Source organism: Schistocerca serialis, chromosome 6, assembly GCF_023864345.2.
Source record: "Schistocerca serialis cubense isolate TAMUIC-IGC-003099 chromosome 6, iqSchSeri2.2, whole genome shotgun sequence".
Taxonomy (NCBI): domain Eukaryota; kingdom Metazoa; phylum Arthropoda; class Insecta; order Orthoptera; family Acrididae; genus Schistocerca; species Schistocerca serialis.
The window spans coordinates 560,516,406-560,537,982 of NC_064643.1; the positions used below are offsets into that span (position 1 = coordinate 560,516,406).

A 21,577-nucleotide genomic window follows, 5' to 3' on the forward strand; every position below is an offset into this window, starting at 1 on the left:
TCAAACATTTTATTTCCATGGGAAAACACTCTATGAGTTTTATGGCTGTATATTATTCTACTTTTCCTTACCACATTTAGATTCACAAGAGGAAAATAAATGTGTTTTTTACTTCTCGTATTTTATTTATGATGTGTTAACAGGATGGACTGTAAGTGATTTTTAAGAACAAATTTGGTCAATGAATAAATGTAATATGAGTCTGTAGCTAAAATTGCCAGCTGCTTCAACAGATGCTACTGGGTGTACATTTGTGAATCTCATATTGTAAATTGTCACGACAAAACACACGAATAATGGAGCGACCATGGTAAATTTTTGTAACTGCTCATCAGTTGTATTGGTCTACCTATAGCCTCCTTTACATTTGTTTTGCTTCCATCTTTTGAAGAGATTATTGCCTTTATGGTACATGCAAATGATAGGCGTTAATTCATTTCAGATTTCGTCAGACGAACTTAGTGATAAATTACTCATGATTAGGGTCATGACACAAGACAGTTTATTTTCTTTAAAAAATATAAATGATTTACAAAACTGATATGAAGTTATGTACAAATGAGTTGTGAGATAGCATTAATATCTCAGTAGTCGGTGGTGGTTCGCACGTAGTTGTTGCCGGAGGGCATGGAGACGCGCTCGACGCCTCCAGGGAAGAGTTTGGGCAGGTCTTGGTCGGGCACGTGCGGCAGGATCATCACCTTGGTGCCGGGCGTCCAGTTGGCGGGAGTGGCCACCACCTTCAGCCGGTCCGTCAGCTGCAGGGAGTCGATCACGCGCAGCAGCTCACTGCAACATCAGAAGACACGCGTCTCATCAACCATGCACAGAGTGCAGTGTACATGTATTAGTGTACACTGCGTGTGTGTGTGTGTGTGTGTGTGTGTGTGTGTGTGTGTGTGTCTGTGTGTGCGTGGAGGGTGTGGCAGCGGTACTCACTCGACGTTGCGGCCGCAGGATGCGGGGTACACCATGGAGAGGCGCAGCCGGTTGTCCGGCCCGATGACGTACATGGCCCTCACCGTCATCGCCTTCTCCACGTTGTCCTTGTCGCGCTCGTCGATCATGTCCAGCTTGACGGCTAGCTCGCGCGTCTCGTCGGACACGATGGGGTACGGGAAGTCGCCGGGAATGTCCTTGCAGTACGACTTGATGTCCTGTGGACAACAAAGGTGTAATCTGGTGAACTCTGGTGTAATGTGGAGATATTACGAATCTCATCTCGCTCTCAATTCAGTCAGAGTTAGCCAGTAGTGTGGAACACTCACGTTGACCCAGTCGACGTGGTCCTTGAGCTTGTCACAAGAGAGCGCCAGCAGCTTGACTCCTCGCTTCTGGAACTCCGGGTTGTGGACGGCGATGCGGCCCAGCTCTGTGGTACACACTGGCGTGAAGTCTGCCGGGTGTGAGAACAGAACACACCACCTGTGGAGCAAAGGTGCAAATACACAGATTAAACTTAAGTACCATTCTAATCCACAGTTCTATTGTCAGTTTGAAATTGTCCTTATGAGCTGAATTCCTAATTATTATTTGATAACGCAAACAGAATTTATATTTTGGGGTGTTCTTTTTTCTACTGTACGATCAGAAATTTGATCGCTGAAGTTTTGTAGATTTTGTTTGAAAAACAAATGGCCACCATTGCCAATTAATCGTTATTTTTTAAACGTAATTACAGGCAAATGTTCTACAGATGTTACTAGGTAATGCATCAAATATTTATAATATTCCGTTTCAGGTTTTTTAAAATCTTATTCCCGTCTCCAATACAAAACATTTGGCAACAAAAAAAAGAAAAAGCATTTATCCTCTAGAAACCCATTATAAACATTTTAACCGCTTAAAAACAATTAGTTCTCGTTAAAATACGCATTCATGAATGATTTTTTTGTGAGGCGAATTATTCAGCGTTGGTTTAGAGTAACAGACGCAAGAAATGGGTAATGGACATTTGTGAATGATATAGATTTTCCCATAAATATGACTGCTTCAGAAAGTTACAACTGCGAAAAAAAGTTAATGTGGCCACACTGTCTGACTTGTAGGAAAAGAGCTCGTAAATAGTGTATTTCACGTTATTATAAACTGGATATCCAGGACAAAAATGTGTATTCCTGACATAAGATCAAAGCATGAACTACTCTATAAGGAAGAAGGAATTTCACTGCTTTCGTAGTACTAAACTTAGAAGACTGTCCATTTTTTAGCAGCCGGTGTGACCAAGCGGTTCTAGGCGCATCAGTCTGGAACCGCGCGACCTCGGGCATGGATGTGTGTGGTGTCCTTAGGTTAGTTAGGTTTAAGTAGTTCTAAGTTCTAGGGGACTGATGACCTCAGAAGTTTAGTCCCATAGTGCTCAGAGCCATTTGAACCATTTATTAGCACTAATTACACTAGCTGAAACTAGGAATCTTCTGTTAACCACATTATTAATGACTGGAGAGCGACTGGTAGTCCACGTTTGAAGTTTAAAAATCATCCACAGGTGCGATGGTGTTTTATACTTTATAACAGATAAGATTTACATTTACCGAAACAACCTGCAAAACCTCGCAGAGTTACAATGAAATAAAATATGTGATTTGTTTTTTATTTGTGCAAAATCAGTGCGGCTGAGGACAGGAAATGGGTTTGGTAATTTGCGAATGAAATCAGCGTAAAAATATAATGGCAGTAAAATAACAGTACGATTCATGTTATCAAATTACGACACTGTTACTGCTAGTGGGTGGTCAATAAAAAAAATTATTTTATCTTTTTTCTCTCTAATTATGACGCGGCAGGTATAGTGCACGAAATTTAATGCGACAGACAGAAACATCAGTTATTGCGCTAAGGTCTAGTATGTTCTCATAAAAAGGTGGCGGTTCTGGTAGATTCTCTATAGGGACTACTGATAGAAATACCATTTCCCAGAGTCAAAATACGGTAACTACTAATGCTCCATAAACTTATTTTAGGAGCTTTAATAGTGAAATTATAATTAGCCATAGCAATGCGACCCTATGAACAAAATTAAACTATATTTGATTCTACATAGTATGTAACTGAGGAGGCGAAAACAAAAGTTACGACTGTGTCAAACAGAAAATGGAAAAAAAGGCAGATGGAAACCCAGACAGCGGAGGTTAAAAATGTTTGCACTTCGGGAGACGTGACTGGTTGAGGAAGATAGTTCTTGGGAGCATAGCTTTTTGAAAGAGAAATTTCGGTAGTCAGACGACAAACGAAAACTTCACATTAGGAAGTGGCATTGAACTCGCAGGTAGACATTTACACGAACAAAGAAAAAATTGAAGGAAAACGTAGTCGGCATATTTCCGAAAAAATATGGCGTATAGCGACAAAAGAATAGCATAGGTAATGGATCTTAGTATAATTAAAGCAAGTGGTTCCGTGAAAATTAGCTTATGAAAAGAGAGCTTGAAGGTAGAAGAGTTTTGTTGTTTGCCAAGCACAATAACTGGCAATGGCAGAACTGAGGAGGATGTATCATACAGGTGCTGGTTGACATTAAGAAAAAAAGCTGTTATGAAAAAGAGAACTACGTTAACATTTAATAGCCGTCCAGAGAAGCCGTGCGGTTCTAGGCGCTACAGTCTGGAGCCGAGCGACCGCTACGGTCGCAGGTTCGAATCCTGCCTCGGGTATGGATGTGTGTGATATCCTTAGGTTAGTTAGGTTTAATTAGTTGAAAGTTCTAGGTGACTGATGACCTCAGAAGTTAAGTCGCATAGTGCTCAGGGCCATTTGAACCGTTTTGAACATTTAATACAAATTGTTTCTGAAAGTATTTCAGCGGAGCTTAGCCAGATATGGAAGAGAAGTACGAACAATTAACTGTACAGACAAGATGTAAATACAAGCTTTGGTGGAAAGGAAGAACGCTGAAGCTTGGATGACTAGATCGGAATGCTAATGAAGAGATACTGAAACAAGGCGGAAAAACACATTCATGGCACAACTTGGTTAAAAGAAGGCGTTGGTTGATAGAAAAAAGCCTCAGGCATAACAAAATCTTTCATTTAGTAACAGAGGTAGTTTTACAGAGGCAAAAAGATTAGCTTAGTGTGGAGAGGAACATGAACCAGTTTCCGCTTCGAAGGCCACGAAAACAAAATTAGGGAATTAGATTGCAACCTCATTTACTTTTACGAAGTGGAACGCACAGGTAGATGGACTAGTTGCTGTACAACAAGGCAGTGACATCTTGGTGTATTAACTAATTGTTTCATAGACGCATGACGTCGTGGGAAACAAAAATAGCGGTTTTCCGGTAGAAAGGTGAAACAAACAGAAATGTGAGTGTTGCAGCTGGGATACTCACGAGTCGCCTTTCCACTTGTAGAAGTCCAGTGGCCCCTGCGTGGAGGGCGCCTTGAAGTTGGGTACGATGCTCTCGAGCTTCATGCTGCTGCCTCTGTGCCTCTGTACTGCTGGTCGGTGGTGTGCGGACTGACTTGGGAAGGCTGCGGCCGCTGCTTATATCTGCCGCGCTCCCTGCTGTGTCACCAAACACTCGTGCTGCTGTCGGCCAGTCACTGCGAGAACGCTGCGCGCGGCGCTCTTCACCCGTGCTGCTAGCCGGCCAGAAATCACTGCGTCATTCGTACTGTGATACGCAAGGCCTGGCTTACTCCCACCCGACAACTGCTGCTTTCCAGCGGAAGCAAAACAACAGGTGCTTGTTACTGCTTTTACACCTACATCTACATCTACATATATATATACTCCACGTATCACCAGATGGTGCATGGTGGAGGGTACCTTGTACCAATACCAGTCATTCCCTTTCCTGTTCTGCTCGCAAATGGAGCGAAGGGAAAACGACTATAAGCTTCCGCTCGAGCCGCGATTTTCTTACCTTGTATTAGTGTGCTTACGTGAGACTTACATTTGTGGCAGTAGAATCGTTTTGCATTAGTGTTTCGCGGAGAGGTCTTCTCTAGCGATTCCCATTTCAGTTTACAAAGCATTTCCGCAATACTCATGTATTCATCGAATCTACCAGTTACAAACCCTGCAGCACGTGTCTGAATTACTTCGATGTCTTCCCGTGATCCGACCAGATGGGGGCTACAAATATTTGAGAAGTACTCAAGAACGGCTCGCACTAGTGATCTACATGCAGTTTCCTTTACAGATAAGCTACAGTTTCCTACAGTTCTCCCAATAACCGAAGTCGACCGTTCGCCTTCTATTCAACCCGCATTACGTGCTCGTTCCGTTTCATGTCGCTTTACAACGCTACGCCTATTTAATCCATGTGTCTGTGTCAAGCAGAACACCAGTAACGTTGTACTGAACGTGTAAGTAGGCTGTTTATGTTTTCTTATTGGCAACGTTACGTAGCGCTCTGTATGAAAATCACTGTCTGTGCTGTGTGCAGTCTGTGGCTAGTTTGCATTGTTGTCTGCCATTGTAGTGTTGGGCAGCTGGATGTGAACAGCGCGTAGCGTTGCGCAGTTGGAGGTGAGCCGCCAGCAGTGGTGGATGTGGGGAGAGAAATGGCGGAGTTTTGAAATTTGTAAGACTGGATGTCATGAACTGCTATGTATATTATGATTTTTCAACACTATTAAGGTAAATACATTGTTTGTTCTCTATTAAAATCTTTCATTTGCTAACTATGCCTATCAGTAGTTAGTGCCTACCGTAGTTTGAATCTTTTATTTAGCTGGCAGTAGTGGCGCTCGCTGTATTGCAGTAGTTCCAGTAACGAAGATTTTTGTGAGGTAAGTGATTTGTGAAAGGTATAGGTTAATGTTAGTCAGGGCCATTCATTTGTAGGGATTTTTGAAAGTCAGATTGCGTTGCGCTAAAAATATTATGTGTCAGTTTAAGCACAGTCTTGTATAATTGTTCAAAGGGGACGTTTCAAACGCTACAGGGCTGTGTTTCTCGAGATAACAACAAGTGTCTCAGCCATACAGAAAACTTTGTGTGTCTAAGAGTAAAGGAAAGTAAGTTCGAAGCCAGCATATCCACAGTGCTTATGAATTACTCGGTTGTTTATTCAAATGGCTGGTATGTGTTGGAATGCCAGGTAGCGAAGACTCAGAACAATAATTCCTCTGAGAGTGCTGAGGTGAAATGTGTTTTCCATGATCGTCGATGTGGAAATCCTCGCTTCGATTGAACAGGTTTTCTACTATTTGTAATTCAGTACGATGAGGATATGGTCCCGTAATCCAAGGAATGGCCAGTGGAAATACACAGTTCAACCAACGCAGATCTGTTGGGCTGTACAAGGCGAGTTTGTCGCCGATGTTAGGTGCACCGTTCTTGTACAGTGGATATTAGTGAAGCTTGACGTTCTCAGGGAGGGGACGATGGTCTGTATATGGTTTATTAAATAAAAAATTTTAAGGCAAAAATTTTAATTGCTACACCGCAACTTTCCTATTACAACTGAAGTACGGTAACTAGTTTCTGTTGCTATCAATATCATTTTCAGTCACTCAAAAAGTAAAAAAACGGTCAATATGCTTTGGAAAGTATCATTACCTGCAGCAATGCAATGACATTCATTGGTCTTGATAGTCTTGGTATTTACTAATGCATGTCATTGCATGATTACAACTAATGATGCTTTCCAATGCATATACACCGCTTTTTTACATTTTGAACGATCCGCAGATGGTTGTACGCAGCAAATAAACCTGGTCATCGTACTTTAATTGTAATAGGAAAATTGCGCTCTAGACGTTAAAAAAATTGATGTAATAAACAGTGCATATTGTTTGCCCTATGCACCTTTTGCCGCACTGACAAAGAATTTCATCTATACTCACCTTTCGCAAAAGAAGATCATCGTTCACAGATCCCAGATAAACTGCTGTCTTAGCCAGTTGGATATGTGAAAGATTACCTACGTTTAAGAAGGGTCAATACAAATGAAAATCTTCGTCAGTGTGACAAAAGCTACACAGGACAAAAAATAAGCACTGTACAAAGTGGTGCATCGCACACCAGCGCTAAACCCGCCTTCTAGTCCAACTAATCTGCACTAGCGGAACACTGTATTTCCACTCTACAGTCCATAATTACGGTAAAGATATGGTCATAGCCTCATTGTATTGCGATTCAGTGGTCAAGGAAGCTGTGGAAACAATATTAACAAACAACCTGCTAAACCGAGATGAAGGTTTCCGTTTCGACATACCATGGAAACCACTCATTTCACATTTGCATTCTCAGAAGAATTATTGTTCTGAGGCATCGCTGTATGCCATTATAGTGGAAACAAACAAATAAACAGTGCATATTGTTTGCCCTATGCACCTTTTGCCGCACTGACAAAGAATTTCATCTATACTCACCTTTCGCAAAAGAAGATCATCGTTCACAGATCCCAGATAAACTGCTGTCTTAGCCAGTATGGAAAACCAGTGATGTTCATAGCTACAACAGCAGAAAGAGAAATTATCTACATTAGCCTGCCTAAAGCTGTCAGTGGCTCAGAATGGAGTTCAAAAGGGAACCACAATAATCTTTAATCATTCGCCCAGTGACACAAAATTTTAAATCAGTCCTGACATCCTTTTTAACAACTCTCCTTCCATATAAATCTATACTACTATATAAAGACAAGTCGGTGTTTGAAGTTGTTACCAAAAATCTCGGAAAGCTCTTGACTTATTTACGTCAAAATTTTACACGATTGTCTAATAAACAGTTGGACAGATAAAGACTACATATTTTTAAATGTATATGGTAAATAAACCTACATAAACTCCGTCTGAACCGACCTTGGAGGGTCCAATGGCATCGACAGCCGATAGAAGTCACTTGGATGCGGATGTGGAGGGTTATGTGGTCAGCACACCGCTCTCCCGGCAGTATGCAGTTCTAGCGAACGGAGCCGCCACTTCTCAGTCAAGTACCGGGTGGTTATAATTAAACTTCCCCTACTTAACACGCATTAGCACGGAAGCTGATTACTGTACGAGTATCAAAATTGGTTGCATTAGTGTCCAAAGTATGGGGTGCATGATTACCACGCGTCACAGCGCCACTGACTAGTTCGAACTGTGGCCATTAGGTGCCGTGACCAGTCATCGTGATTCATAGTCTCACACACCTGAACAGTCGCTGTGCAGTTGTTGACGTGTCAACATGAGCTTGGACAAAAGGAGCAGGACATTGTTGGTGAAGCTCTATTACCAAAACAACAGTAATGCTGCAGCTGCACTTCGAGTATATCGCCGGTTGAAAAGATTATGGAAGGGTCCTCTTTCTCCGTCTGCTGTGCGGAGCATGATGAAGAAGTTCTAGTCATCTGGAGAACTGGACGTAGCTCCGGGAAGAGGCCGCAGATGGTTGCACCACAGGTGGTTGATGAAATCTCTGTTGCTGTGGCAGACAACGCTGCGCGCAATTCCCGATCGTCAGGCTGTCCGCGTGCTGTGTCACAACAATTGATCGTCCCTTGGTCCACTGTATGGAAGGTGCTTCGACTCATTCTCATATGGTATCCGTACAAGAACCATATCGTACAGCAGCTTGCATCACAGGACTTACAACGAGATGTTGACATTGCTCACCACTATCTCGCATGGATTGAAGTTGACGACCATCCTATGGACAGATGAAGCTCATTTTTCTCTGACAGGTGAGGTGAACACAAGCCGAGTGTGGGAATCTTCACCTCCAGTCATTGTGCATGAAGTGCCTCTGCATGGTGAAAGTGTCAGCGTATGATGTGGCTTCACGGCTACGGTCATCATTGGCCCATTCCGTTTGAACAAGTTGACCCTCAAAGACCAAAGATGTGCAGTGTGATTGGCCAGCGTTACTGCTATATGCTTCGCCAGCATGTCATACCCACCCTACAGGAGAGAGATGCATTGAACCCAACAGTTTTCATGCAAGACGGGATCTCACCGTACATCACTCGTGAAGTTCACCTGCTTCTAAACACATTTGGAAACGACAGAGTTATCAGTCGGTCGTTCCCAAGTGATGACCGTCACGCTCATCTGATCTCACTCCCCGTGATTTCTGGTTGTGGGGCTACCTGAAGGACAGGATTTACCAGGGGAGCATTCACACATGTGCTCATCTGAATGGCAGCACATCAACAGAGGTAGCCAGCGTACCTTCGGACATGCTTCGTTCTGCTGTGTAGAATGCAATACTGCGCTTCCAGACTCTTCTGGACACTGATTGGCGCCATATTGAGCCCCTCTCGTAGCAGTAATGGTACCGGTATGTAATTTGATGATGTACCGTACCAGCACAGTAAAAGTGTTTCATTAAAATTGACGCTGCATTATTTCTCTTCCCCATGTCCATGACATTAATGTTACCAAGTTTGGTCCTGGTACGGTAATTAGATTCCGTGTTAGAACATGTTAATTATGGAAAGTTTGATTATAACCACCCAGTAGCTCCTCAATTGGCCTCACAAGGGCTGAGTGCAGCCCGCTCGCCAACAGCGCTAGGAATACCCGGGCGGTCACCCGCCCAAGCGCTAGCCGAGCCGGACAGTGCTTAAGTGCGGTGATTTGACGGGTATCGATGTTACCACTGGAGCTAGTCCGTTGATATATAAACAGTCTCAAAAATTCTTGAACAGGTTACTTTAAACTTTTGCACAACACATAATAAACAATTAGACGAACTTACGCTATTTACTTCATAATTTTAGACGATACTCTAATAAACGTTGGTACAGACGTATGTAACATTTTTTTAAAACACAAGTGACACATAAATATGTGTGTACTCTGTGAAGGGGAAACTATGTCAGCAAAAATCTCGAAAAGTTCTTGACCGATTCAGCTTTCAAACTGACAGGGGCCATTTTACTTTTTTAAGCAATAATGTTCAGATTTTCTATTTCAGTCGACTACGAGAAAGAAATGCCTGTATTGTGAAAATGAGTGGCTTCGTTTATTTCTCACAGTAAGTTTTGATTACGAGTGCAGGGTAGATTAAAATTATGTAAAATAGTGTCGTTTACGCTACTGTCCACACGCATCCAGCAGCGGGTGAGGTCTCCCATAACCAATGACAAAAACCGGTTGTTAAGGACTGCAACTCCCATGAGGGTTTCTTTGGAAAAAATAATAAACAAGGCTGAAGGACGGAGTAGCTGAGGGATAGATGGACAGAGAGGGTGAGGGGAGGAAACTGACTATACAGTGGGAAGGAGCAGATGTACGGAGAGGGGGGGGAGGAGGAGATGGCGAGAGATTGGGGGGGGGGGGAAGAATATAGGCACAGGGCGGGTGATGGACAGAGAGAGGTGGAGAGGGAGATTGTGAGTATATCCAAGTTCCATTCATATTTAGCAATTGCGAAGCATGGCTGAGTTCGCTCTATTTTTGTATAAACACTGGTGACATCGATAGTAAAAAAATGCTAAATTTGTGTAAGTTATACGAGTAACGTTAAAGACTAACTATATTCGTTTTTAAATTGCTTTTTAATAAACCGTAAATGACAAGTGACTAGCCCTATTTACAACAAATCATATACTGTGTTCTTAACTTTCACAATGTGTCGTTTCGCATGATTTCACTGAAAATCATACAAAGTATATACATATAATAACTGTCGGCCGCTGTGGCCGAGCGGTTCTAGGCGCTTCAGTCCGGAACCGCACTGCTGTTACTGTCGCAGGTTCGAATCCTGCCTCGGGGATGGATGTGTGTGATGTCCTTAGGTTAAGTTAGGTTTAAGTAGGTCTAAATCTAGGGGACTGATGACCTTGGATGTTATGTCCCATAGTGCTTGAAGCCATTTGATCCATATAATAACTGTCTAGCAGGTCCTCTTTCTTTTGACTTTACCAACAGCACGGCATGGCACAAACACATGTAGTTAGTGACTGCAATACACAAAAATCACTGGAACTGACATGCATGTTTGGTGATTGTAAGAGAATTGGCGATGTAAGAGTGATAACCGCTGCGAACAGAACTCAGGGAGAATGAAAAGTGTTTCTCAAAAAGAGAAGACACTAAAATCAAGCCGAGCGGTTCTAGGCGCTACAGTCTGGAACCGCGCGACCGTTTCGGTCGCAGGTTCGAATCCTGCCTCGGGCATGGATGTTGGTGATGTCCATAGGTTAGTTAGGTTTAAGTAGTTCTAAGTTCTAGGGGACTGATGACCTCAGACGTTAAGTCCCATAGTGCTCAGAGCCATTTGAACCATTTTTGAACTAAAATCAAATACAAATTTAATTGTTGCGAAGTCTTTTCTGAAGTTATTTGTAATACGTGTTGCCTTGTACGAAAATGAGACGTGGCGACAAGTTGCTCAGACAAAATGAGAGCAGAAGAGTTTGAAACGTGGTGCGACCGTAGAATGCTGAAAAATAGATGGGTAGATGGAATAACAAATGAAGAGGTACTAAATCGAACTGGGGACGAAGGAAAACTGTGGCGCAACTTGACTAAAAGAAGAGATTTGTAGGTAGGACATATCTTCAAACGTCAAGGAATCGTCAATTTGATAAAGGAAGGAAGTGTAGAGAGGCAGCTGTAGAGGCAGAAAAAAACTTGAATACAGTAAGCACGTTCAGTTGGATGTAGGTTGTATTAGTTATGTAGATGTAAAGAGGTCAAGAGAGTTGCACAAAACCATTCTTCGGACTGAAGACTGCAACAAAAGAACACATAATGGAAACTGTTTACTTTTGGCACTGAGAAACTAATTTCATTTATAGGTCACATGCATTCTGAGTAAATGGGTTGAACTTAACCTACTTTTTTAAACAAACTAGAAAATCACTATAGGTACATATTTTGTGTCCAATATATGCAATACTGCGTGGATGACGCGGCTGTAAGAGGAAAGCAGCTGATGGGGACGTTCCTCAAACAGCGCAAGTCACTGACGGCAATAGAGAGAGACGGAGATACACAACAAGACAACCCGTCTCGTCAGCAACCTTGGCCACTGTGGCCGACTATGCCATTACGTCAGCCCAGTCACTCCCGCCACCAGAATGAACCCTTAGTCGGAGAGGAAAGTAACAAGTAATTACGGCACTAATCTAAGGGTTCTAAATTAGGTACATGTAGCTGGAAATTCTGCAACCGAATTAATAGAAGGCGCATAGGCGATGTGATTTCCTTCTCAAATTTGAGCCTGTGTTTGATGCTGATCGACGTCTTCTTACGATACTTACATTTCCCATGTTACTGGGTAAGAGCAGCGGTGATCACATTATTTTTCACCCTGAAGTTTGTTTCGGTCAATGCTCACATATTCTGGGTGGACAGAAACAGTCTGAAGAACTTGTAAGGGTGTTGCAGGATAGGTTGTGCTGACAAATAATTGTTAAGAAAAAAATCAATACGTTGCGCCGTTTCCGAGTTAATTAGGATCGAAGTTGGTCAGTCAGGCCGTTGCGAGCGCAAATTCATGTGGCCCGCCAAGGATGATGTTGGCAAACGTGTACTTCGTTTGATTTCCTTAAACTATGCAAGAGAGCGATACAAAAATAGGACGTGGGACGCTAGTAAGGATCAAAACCGAGCCGAAGATTGAACAGTCTCATGCCCTATCATCTACACTGGTGGTAGTCAACCTGGTCTCTACAGCCCACTAACTGGCATTCTAGCTCACATGATGAGTGGTAAGACTTGGGGATTTTTAATAACATTTTCACTAGGTTTTCGTAATATTTGTGAGCCGTGCTCCGGCTCGTGTTTGTGCCGTTGACGGGTTGGCGTCGTATATTCGGATTGTGACCTCTCGTTTCTTAGTCCGTTCACTGACGCCACTACGTCTGCTCGCTTTGTCTGTCCGTGAGTGGCAGCAGCGGCGTTTATCGATAGCGAGTACTGTGCTACTGTCTTTGGAGCGAGCCGGCCGGTGTGGCCGAGCGGTTCTAGGCGCTTCAGACTGGAACCGCGCGACTGCTACGGGACTGATGACCTTGGATGTTATGTCCCATAGCGCTTGAAGCCATTTGATTCATATAATAACTGTCTAGCAGGTCCTCTTTCTTTTGACTTTACCAACAGCACGGCATGGCACAAACACATGTAGTTAGTGACTGCAATACACAAAAATCACTGGAACTGACATGCATGTTTGGTGATTGTAAGAAAATTGGCGATGTAAGAGTGATAACCGCTGCGAACAGAACTCAGGGAGAATGAAAAGTTTTTCTCAAAAAGAGCTGTCACTAAAATCAAGCCGAGCGGTTCTAGGCGCTACAGTCTGGAACCGCACGACCGTTACGGTCGCAGGTTCGAATCCTGCCTCGGACATGAATGTTGGTGATGTCCTTAGGTTAGTTAGGTTTAAGTAGTTCTAAGTTCTAGGGGACTGATGACCTCAGATGTTAAGTCCCATAGTGCTCAGAGCCATTTGAACCATTTGAATAGACAGTTTCGTCTTAAACCCTTTCTGCGTACTAGGATTTGGTGGAGGCAACTTGTGTAATTAAATGCTTGTCATTTGACGATGTTAAATGTTATTCTGGCGTGGTATTGGTTATCGCATCTTAGGTGGATTTTGCGAGTCTACTGGTCGGCGTTTAAGCTGTCTCTAGTTTGAGTTGGCATCCTGTTAAGCGAGCATAGCTCTTAGCTACCTGTCACGCCACTTACGCAGCTGTAGGGACTTTTTCTCAGGTTGATCCCTGGAGCACAGTCTGTGGATCACTCCATTCTTTATTTGGTCTGATTGTATCAATTGTTTAAAAATAATATTTTGTTTAAATTATTCCTATTGCTTGTGGCCTTCAGCCGACAAATAATTTGAATTCTTTCTGAATAAGGCCGTCAGTGAAGGTTGTGTAATAGTCATTTTTTTAAGTGATTGTTTTAAAAAAATTATTTCCTTAAAGAAAGTGTACGTGTTTATGGTGCAACCAACGGTAACTGATTAGACTCTGTCCACACCTTTTCCTGCTTTCCCTAAGTCCCATGTTTCAATTTGGACACAAAGTATTTGGTAAGTGATCATTGTTTTTTGCTTTAACTTGCTGTAACTCTGATTTACAATTTTGATAAAGTTAATTCACTTCCCGACTTCATAAATCACCATTACTGTGGCACCGGAGGGCAGTTAAAAATTGCTACTAACAGAGATATAAAAGTGAGCCGTGGGTAAAAAAGATTGACTAGCCCTGACCCACGCTATCAGAACAACTGACGCTAATAGTATCTGGAGTGGCCTCTTGGATCTGCGCATGCAGCAGCCTAATTTGTTAACTTCATTGCTAGTTAGCTCGGAAACGGCGCAGCGCATCGTATCTTTTTCTTAACAATTATTTCTCAGCGCAACCTACCCTGCGACGCCCTTACAAGTGTTCAGACTTTCTGACTACGTGTTGATAGTGGCTATACTGGTTTCAACAGTCTAGACATAGATTGTTTACCGGTGGCTGCATCAAAGAAAGACGTAGATAATTTTATTCAGTCCCCACTCTTACTTTCTGCTATAACTTCCATACTTCGTGCTACTACATTCCTGGAAATGGAAAAAAGAACACATTGACACCGGTGTGTCAGACCCACCATACTTGCTCCTGACACTGCGAGAGGGCTGTACAAGCAATGATCACACGCACGGCACAGCAGACACACCAGGAACCGCGGTGTTGGCCGTCGAATGGCGCTAGCTGCGCAGCATTTGTGCACCGCCGCCGTCAGTGTCAGCCAGTTTGCCGTGGCATACGGAGCTCCATCGCAGTCTTTAACACTGGTAGCATGCCGCGACAGCGTGGACGTGAACCGTATGTGCAGTTGACGGACTTTGAGCGAGGGCGTGTAGTGGGCATGCGGGAGGCCGGGTGGACGAACCGCCGAATTGCTCAACACGTGGGGCGTGAGGTCTCCACAGTACATCGATGTTGTCGCCAGTGGTCGGCGGAAGGTGCATGTGCCCGTCGACCTGGGACCGGACCGCAGCGACGCACGGATGCACGCCAAGACCGTAAGATCCTACGCAGTGCTGTAGGGGACCGCACCGCCACTTCCCAGCAAATTAGGGACACTGTTGCTCCTGGGGTATCGGCGAATACCATTCGCAACCGTCTCCATGAAGCTGGGCTACGGTCCCGCACACCGTTAGGCCGTCTTCCGCTCACGCCCCAACATCGTGCAGCCCGCCTCCAGTGGTGTCGCGACAGGCGTGAATGGAGGGACGAATGGAGACGTGTCGTCTTCAGCGATGAGAGTCGCTTCTGCCTTGGTGCCAATGATGGTCGTATGCGTGTTTGGCGCTGTGCAGGTGAGCGCCACAATCAGGACTGCATACGACCGAGGCACACAGGGCCAACACCCGGCATCATGGTGTGGGGAGCGATCTCCTACACTGGCCGTACACCACTGGTGATCGTCGAGGGGACACTGAATAGTGCACGGTACATCCAAACCGTCATCGAACCCATCGTTCTACCATTCCTAGACCGGCAAGGGAACTTGCTGTTCCAACAGGACAATGCACGTCCGCATGTATCCCGTGCCACCCAACGTGCTCTAGAAGGTGTAAGTCAACTACCCTGGCCAGCAAGATCTCCGGATCTGTCCCCCATTGGGCATGTTTGGGACTGGATGAAGCGTCGTCTCACGCGGTCTGCACGTCCAGCACGAACGCTGGTCCAACTGAGGCGCCAGGTGGAAATGGCATGGCAAGCCGTTCCACAGGACTACATCCAGCATCTCTACGATCGTCTCCATGGGAGAATAGCAGCCTGCATTGCTGCGAAAGGTGGATATACACTGTACTAGTGCCGACATTGTGCATGCTCTGTTGCCTGTGTCTATGTGCCTGTGGTTCTGTCAGTGTGATCATGTGATGTATCTGACCCCAGGAATGTGTCAATAAAGTTTCCCCTTCCTGGGACAATGAATTCACGGTGTTCTTATTTCAATTTCCAGGAGTGTACATATTTGCTACTGTCAGTACTGCTGAATCTTTACTTTTCGATAAAACCATTGCTAACTTCTCTTTGGCCAACGACATAGAATGTTATACGGTCCTGGATTGAATTCTCCTGCTAGGTTAATGACGAGGGGTTGGCGTGCTGGTCAGTGTGGATGTGGTTGTTATGCGGTTTCTCAGATCCCACTAGGAGTATACTAGGCTGGTTCCCATGTTCCGCCTCAGATACACGCAACGCAAACCTTTAGAACACTCTCTCGTGCTTGCACACAGAATTTACTCTATATACAGACAGACTGGGTACAATGCTTCTGTTCTGGAGGAATATGGGGGAAGTGAGGGTGGTGAAGAAGAGACTGATGACCTTCTCTGCTTGGTCTCGTTACATACTTGCTCTGCAGCAGCAGCCAGTATTTGGGCGGAAATAAGAGAAGAGGTGGTGACGTGAATTTCCTGATCGTCAGTGTTTGCACCAATGCCATGGATTAAATTCCGAACTTACCCGCATTGTCTCACGAAGTGAAGTCATGTGATAATGCTGATGGTGATTCCAGAGGAGTAGTCTATGTGCCTGCACTGGGTTTCAGTCTCTCCCTTCCCTTCATCCATAACAACACAGACACAACACTATATTAGTCGACCACAGTACTATTGTACTTAGGAGTGAGGGTGCTTCGGTCGGCTTGTTGTGAACCATTTCACAGCATACCCACAACTCTCCTGAAAGGGTTCACAGTGCGATTAGTTTTCGTTACTCACCTCTGTATGTGTTTACTGTAACGTCATCGTGTATTTCCCATAACGGCCACGAGAGGCCAAGTGCAGTAATGTCGTAGTCGACAAGTACACTATAGTGCACAAGCGCTCATCAAAGTCATCCACACAGATACACACTTGACAGTTCATAAAAGGATGGAGGAAGGCAGTGGCAAACCATCTCCACTACGACTTTGCCTAAAATGGTGACGCAGCATTACTGCATCTACACCACCGTCTCCCCCCCCCCCCTCCCCCCCCCGTACATTCCCTACATAGGGCGCTACTTTGACTTTAATTTGCAGTAACCTTTACATCAGACTCAAATTTTATTGCATAAACTTTTAGGTTATAGTTTACAAAATAGGGTAGGTGGAAATAAAGCCCCGAAATTTTCAATTTTTCTAACATTGTGTTCAATGAGAGGTAAACTTTGAACTTCAATTGAAATCAAAGGTTGGGTTGTTACCTGTAACCCTTCCAAATTCCAACTTTATCTGATTATTAATTACAAAAAATATACAATTTAACTAAAACAAAAATTACGGGGTTTTACCTCACAAAATGTGGTAAAGGCCCTCAGTGCTGCCCTTAGGGACCGTATAATAAAAACACTTAAAGCAACCCTTTATAATATTATTGTGTTGAAGCCAAGTTACTCAACACAATACTGAACTGAAATATCTCGTATATTTAAACATAATGATTAAAAAATAGTACTTCTTTCTGAATGAAATGAAGTATAGTAGCGTAACCTGGAAGAGTTCAAGCTATCTAGGTACCTTGCAAATAGTGCCATTTGTTAGGTCCTTTGGTTCTTCCTTGAAGTCTTCTTCTTCATCTCCTTCCTATTCACATGCTCCTTCGCTAAATAGTGGGTCCGCATCTATATCTGAGCCACTGTCATAATGTGAAAAGTCTGAATCTCACTGAGAAGAATAATCAGCTGCATGCTTCATCTGTTTTCTCATCTCTTTTGACATTTATGTAATGGAATCTAAATTACATGGTTTTGTTTCTAAAGCATTCTCTCTTCTTTCTTTGGCATGTATTTCATTCTCAGTAGCAACGTTTTCTTCTCGCATTCATCATTCTTCCATTCATTCTTTATTGCGTGTCGACATCAAAAGCACAGATTCAATTCTCTGCCAAAAAAGTTTCCCTTAAAAGTTTATTTTAGACAGCGAAGTTATATCTTCAGATCAGATAAGCTCACGCAGTGTGTGTTGAATGTCGTCTTTTGCTGGGTTATCACTGAAGAATTATCGACACATTTCAGGAGCTGCGGGGATTTACTCCAAAATACCCGCGGAGATTTCCGCCACTTTCTGACAAATGTGTCACCAATGATTTTAGTGACCAACTGGAACAATTATGTCCACGAGGAAGTGAAGTTTAAATATAGCATTAACAACGAGTAATTATTTTATTCTTCTTCTCAAACTCTACATTACACAACATTCAAGTAAAACGCCAGAAAAGTTAAATGTAAGTAGTAAAAAACAGGTTTACCTCATTATCTCAACTCTGAAGCGCCCTGCCTCGACGAACTTTCGTGGGACAATAAGTTACAATAAGACAAACCTACCACCTGGTGGTCATCTCCTGAGCCGACGGCAGTCAATTAAAGTACTCTGTGCACGTTATTACTCCATACGGGGCTTTACTTCCACCTACCCTAGTGTTTTTCTGAAGCAATCGATTCGATGTGGTTCCAGTGGTCGCAGGCGACCCCAGAGTCTGTGCTGCGATAGGTCGAGGTGAAAGTGCAGCCCTGAATTACGCTATAAAGTGTATCAGTGCTCGTGGCTAACATTTCGAGTACTTGATGAGGCAGTGATAATAATAAATATGCAAACTGTACCCGAGTTGCGTGTCTGCTTTCATTTGGTACAGTAGAGCTGATGCATGCAGTACAGCGATTTGTGGCGCTGTTATCAAGTTAACCCAGTTCCACTCATATTATATCGTAGAAGTCCTGCCACAGGAAATGGTGTACACTTCCATCAAAAAACAATGTGTTATAAATCAGCCCATGTCAAGAAAGTGGATACATTGTCCATTACAACTTGGCGAAGACTGCACCTCCATATGTTTACTCGTTAAGTACATATCTGGGGTGGCCTATCTTACCTGCCTCGCCCTGAAAGTACTAGAACGGCTGCTAACAATCCTGGAGACGGGTAAGGATCCTAGTTGAGGGGCGTGGGAGATTTGACCCCTCCCCTCAAAAAAATTTAGTCGCAGTGTTTATATCTTTACATATTCGTATATCAACTTCCACATTTCTTAACTAACTTACAGAGAGTAAAGTAGCACGAAAACTGTCTAAAATGGCAAGGATACCAAGAAAATTACGAGTAAAATGTTCAACATCAGATTCTTTTTAGTTTCTTTTCTACGTGGATGGGTTGGCGTCCTGATCGCCAATGAGGTAAGTGCCTACAGTCATCTGGCAACGACAAATCAAACACGGTTCATGAAATCACAAATAGGCCTGACAAACCACAGGGACTAAGGCAAGACGGAAAGTGAAAGACACTCCCCTAAAAACCGGGGGCGTAACAAACAAGTGCAAGTATTTTTACTGCTTTATGTTTTAATCTTTTGTTACTGGTGACTTAAAAACAAAAGCGTATTACCAAAACGTTTGTATTCTGGGACATCAGAAGACCACGGACTTTCAAACATTTCCAAAAATGTAATGTTCGAAAAATTCTTAATACTTTTTATGCATTATTGGCGATATCAGTCTACATCTACATCTACGCAAGCCACCTAAGGGTGTGTGGCGGAGGGTACTTTGTGTACCAGCGTCATTTCCCTCTTTACCTGTACCAGTTGCGTGCCAGCCACGGTGGGCGAGCGGTTCTAGGCGCTTCAGTCCGGAACCACTCGACTGCTACAGTAGCAGGTTCGAATCCTGCCTCGGGCATGGATGTTTATTATGTCCTTAGGTTAGTTAGGTTTAAATAGTTCTAAGTCTAGGGGACTGATGACCTCAGATGTTAAGTCCCATAGTGCTCAGAGCCATTTGAACCAATCCAGTTGCGCATGGTTCGGAGAAAGAACGATTGCTGGTAAGCCTCCATGTGGGGTCAAATCTTTCTAATTTTATCTTCATTGTCTTTTCGCGAGATATACCTAGGAGGAAACCATATGGTTCACCGTCATAGGAACACACACTCTCGGAATTTTAGCGGTAGACGGCACCTTGACGCAGAAGGTCTCTCTTGCAGCGGCTGCCACTGGATTTGGCTGAGCATCTCCATGACGATTTCACGCTTACTAAATGAACATGTAACGGAACCTGCAGCAGTTCTTTGGGTCTTTTCTGTTTCCTCAATGAGGCCTATCTGGTACGTTTCACAGACTGACGAGCAACATTTAAGTATTGGTTCAACATGTTTTTTGTAAGCTACTTCCTTTGTTGATGGAGAACGTTTCCTGGGGAGTCTTCCAATGGATCTTAGCCTGGTATCTGCCTTAACGCTACTAATTTTGTGTGGCCGTTCCACTTCAAGTTGCTCGGTGAGTATATCCTAGATATATTATGGTACTAACTGCTTCCAGTGATTGTCCTGTAATTTTTTTAATCATACAGTAAAGGGCCTTTCTATCTATTTATCCCCAATATATTACATTTGTTTACGTCAAGGGTCAGCAATTCGAATAATATGTTCTGTGACGAATGTTATACTAATAACAATATAGCGCTGTAAGTATTAAAATACATACTTATATTAATAACAGACATTTGTTTATTATCATTAATATTTTAAACAATCAAACCTGAAAGACTTACTTTAAAAATAACTATAATACTATATAATAAATATAATACTACATAATAACTATAATAATATTAAATAACTATAATACTACATAAGAACTATAGCACTGTAAAATAACTTAGAATAAAAAAACAGTAAACCGCGCGGCGCGCATCGCGCTCGCATTGTCACTTTCAACGGTAATGACCACCCAAAATCCCCGAATAAATCTACTTTCTAATTCTTATTATAATATGGTGAGAAACGAAGCAAAAGACGAAGCTTTCAAATAGTATATAACGATTACACTGGATACGTTTTTAACACCTCTGGAATGTTGCTGATGGCGTTTAGTCCCCGTTACGTACTGCTGACTTTATCCATCAACAATTTATATTGCAAATGATGCATAAAATTTAGTATGAGGTAGTTTTAGGACATTAAATTTTACGACATATCTGAAAGTACGGGGGTGGCGCATGTCCCTGAAACCGAACTTTTTGATAATGGTTGTCCTTATACACCGCAGGTACCTGGACTACAAGGAAATAATCACAGAAAGACTGACTTGTGTGTAGACCTTTGTTCACATTTGTAGTCGCAAGTGGATCAGTCGTAATGTTTATTCAAGCCTTTGACTTTAGACTCAGTAAATTCTCATGACGTAAAAGTTGTAAGAGTTTGTTACTACTACAGCTCTTAAACCAGCTGTATGATACATGTACTTCTGAAATTTTCGGAAGAATGCTTTCCAAAAACTGTCTTTTCCTGAATTTCAGTATCTTGGAAGTAATGCTGTAGCTATGAGCTAAGAATTGATGTAAAAAGATTATTATTGCATTAAAATTTTTTATATGCGTATTTTTTCATTTTTTTATCTTTGTATTGACCAGCTAGGATCACGTAATAACTTCAGCTCCTTTCTTCCTTTGTTTTTTCCTATTTTTTTAATATTCCTTCATTTTCCCCATGTTTTTTTTTTCCTTTTTTCTGTCCATGTAGTTCCTGATTTCTTACTTCTTCCGACTTGAAAGTCTACTGAATGTTGTATTTCATTCTTAATAAGGTTGCTTTTTGTTATTTGCAAATCTTTGCTTTTGTTTATTTCTAGTTCTTTTTTTTGTTTAGGGAATTCACACTATTTTCGATTTCTTTTCCCAGAAATACAGGAATTTTTTCTCGTTAGCCAG

At 42.8% G+C, this 21,577-nt stretch overlaps 1 protein-coding gene across 1 annotated transcript; it reads right to left on the reverse strand.

The window, feature by feature from the left end:
- Positions 1-488: 488 nt before the first annotated feature.
- On the reverse strand, positions 489-4,473 carry LOC126483975 (peroxiredoxin-6-like). Its single transcript, XM_050107274.1, has 4 exons — positions 4,331-4,473; positions 1,269-1,425; positions 940-1,157; positions 489-789 (listed from the first exon to the last, which is right to left on the reverse strand). The coding sequence occupies exons 1-4, from the start codon at positions 4,411-4,413 to the stop codon at positions 585-587; spliced, it is 663 nt and encodes a 220-aa protein (XP_049963231.1). The 5' UTR covers positions 4,414-4,473; the 3' UTR covers positions 489-584.
- Between the last annotated feature and the right edge of the window lie 17,104 nt (positions 4,474-21,577).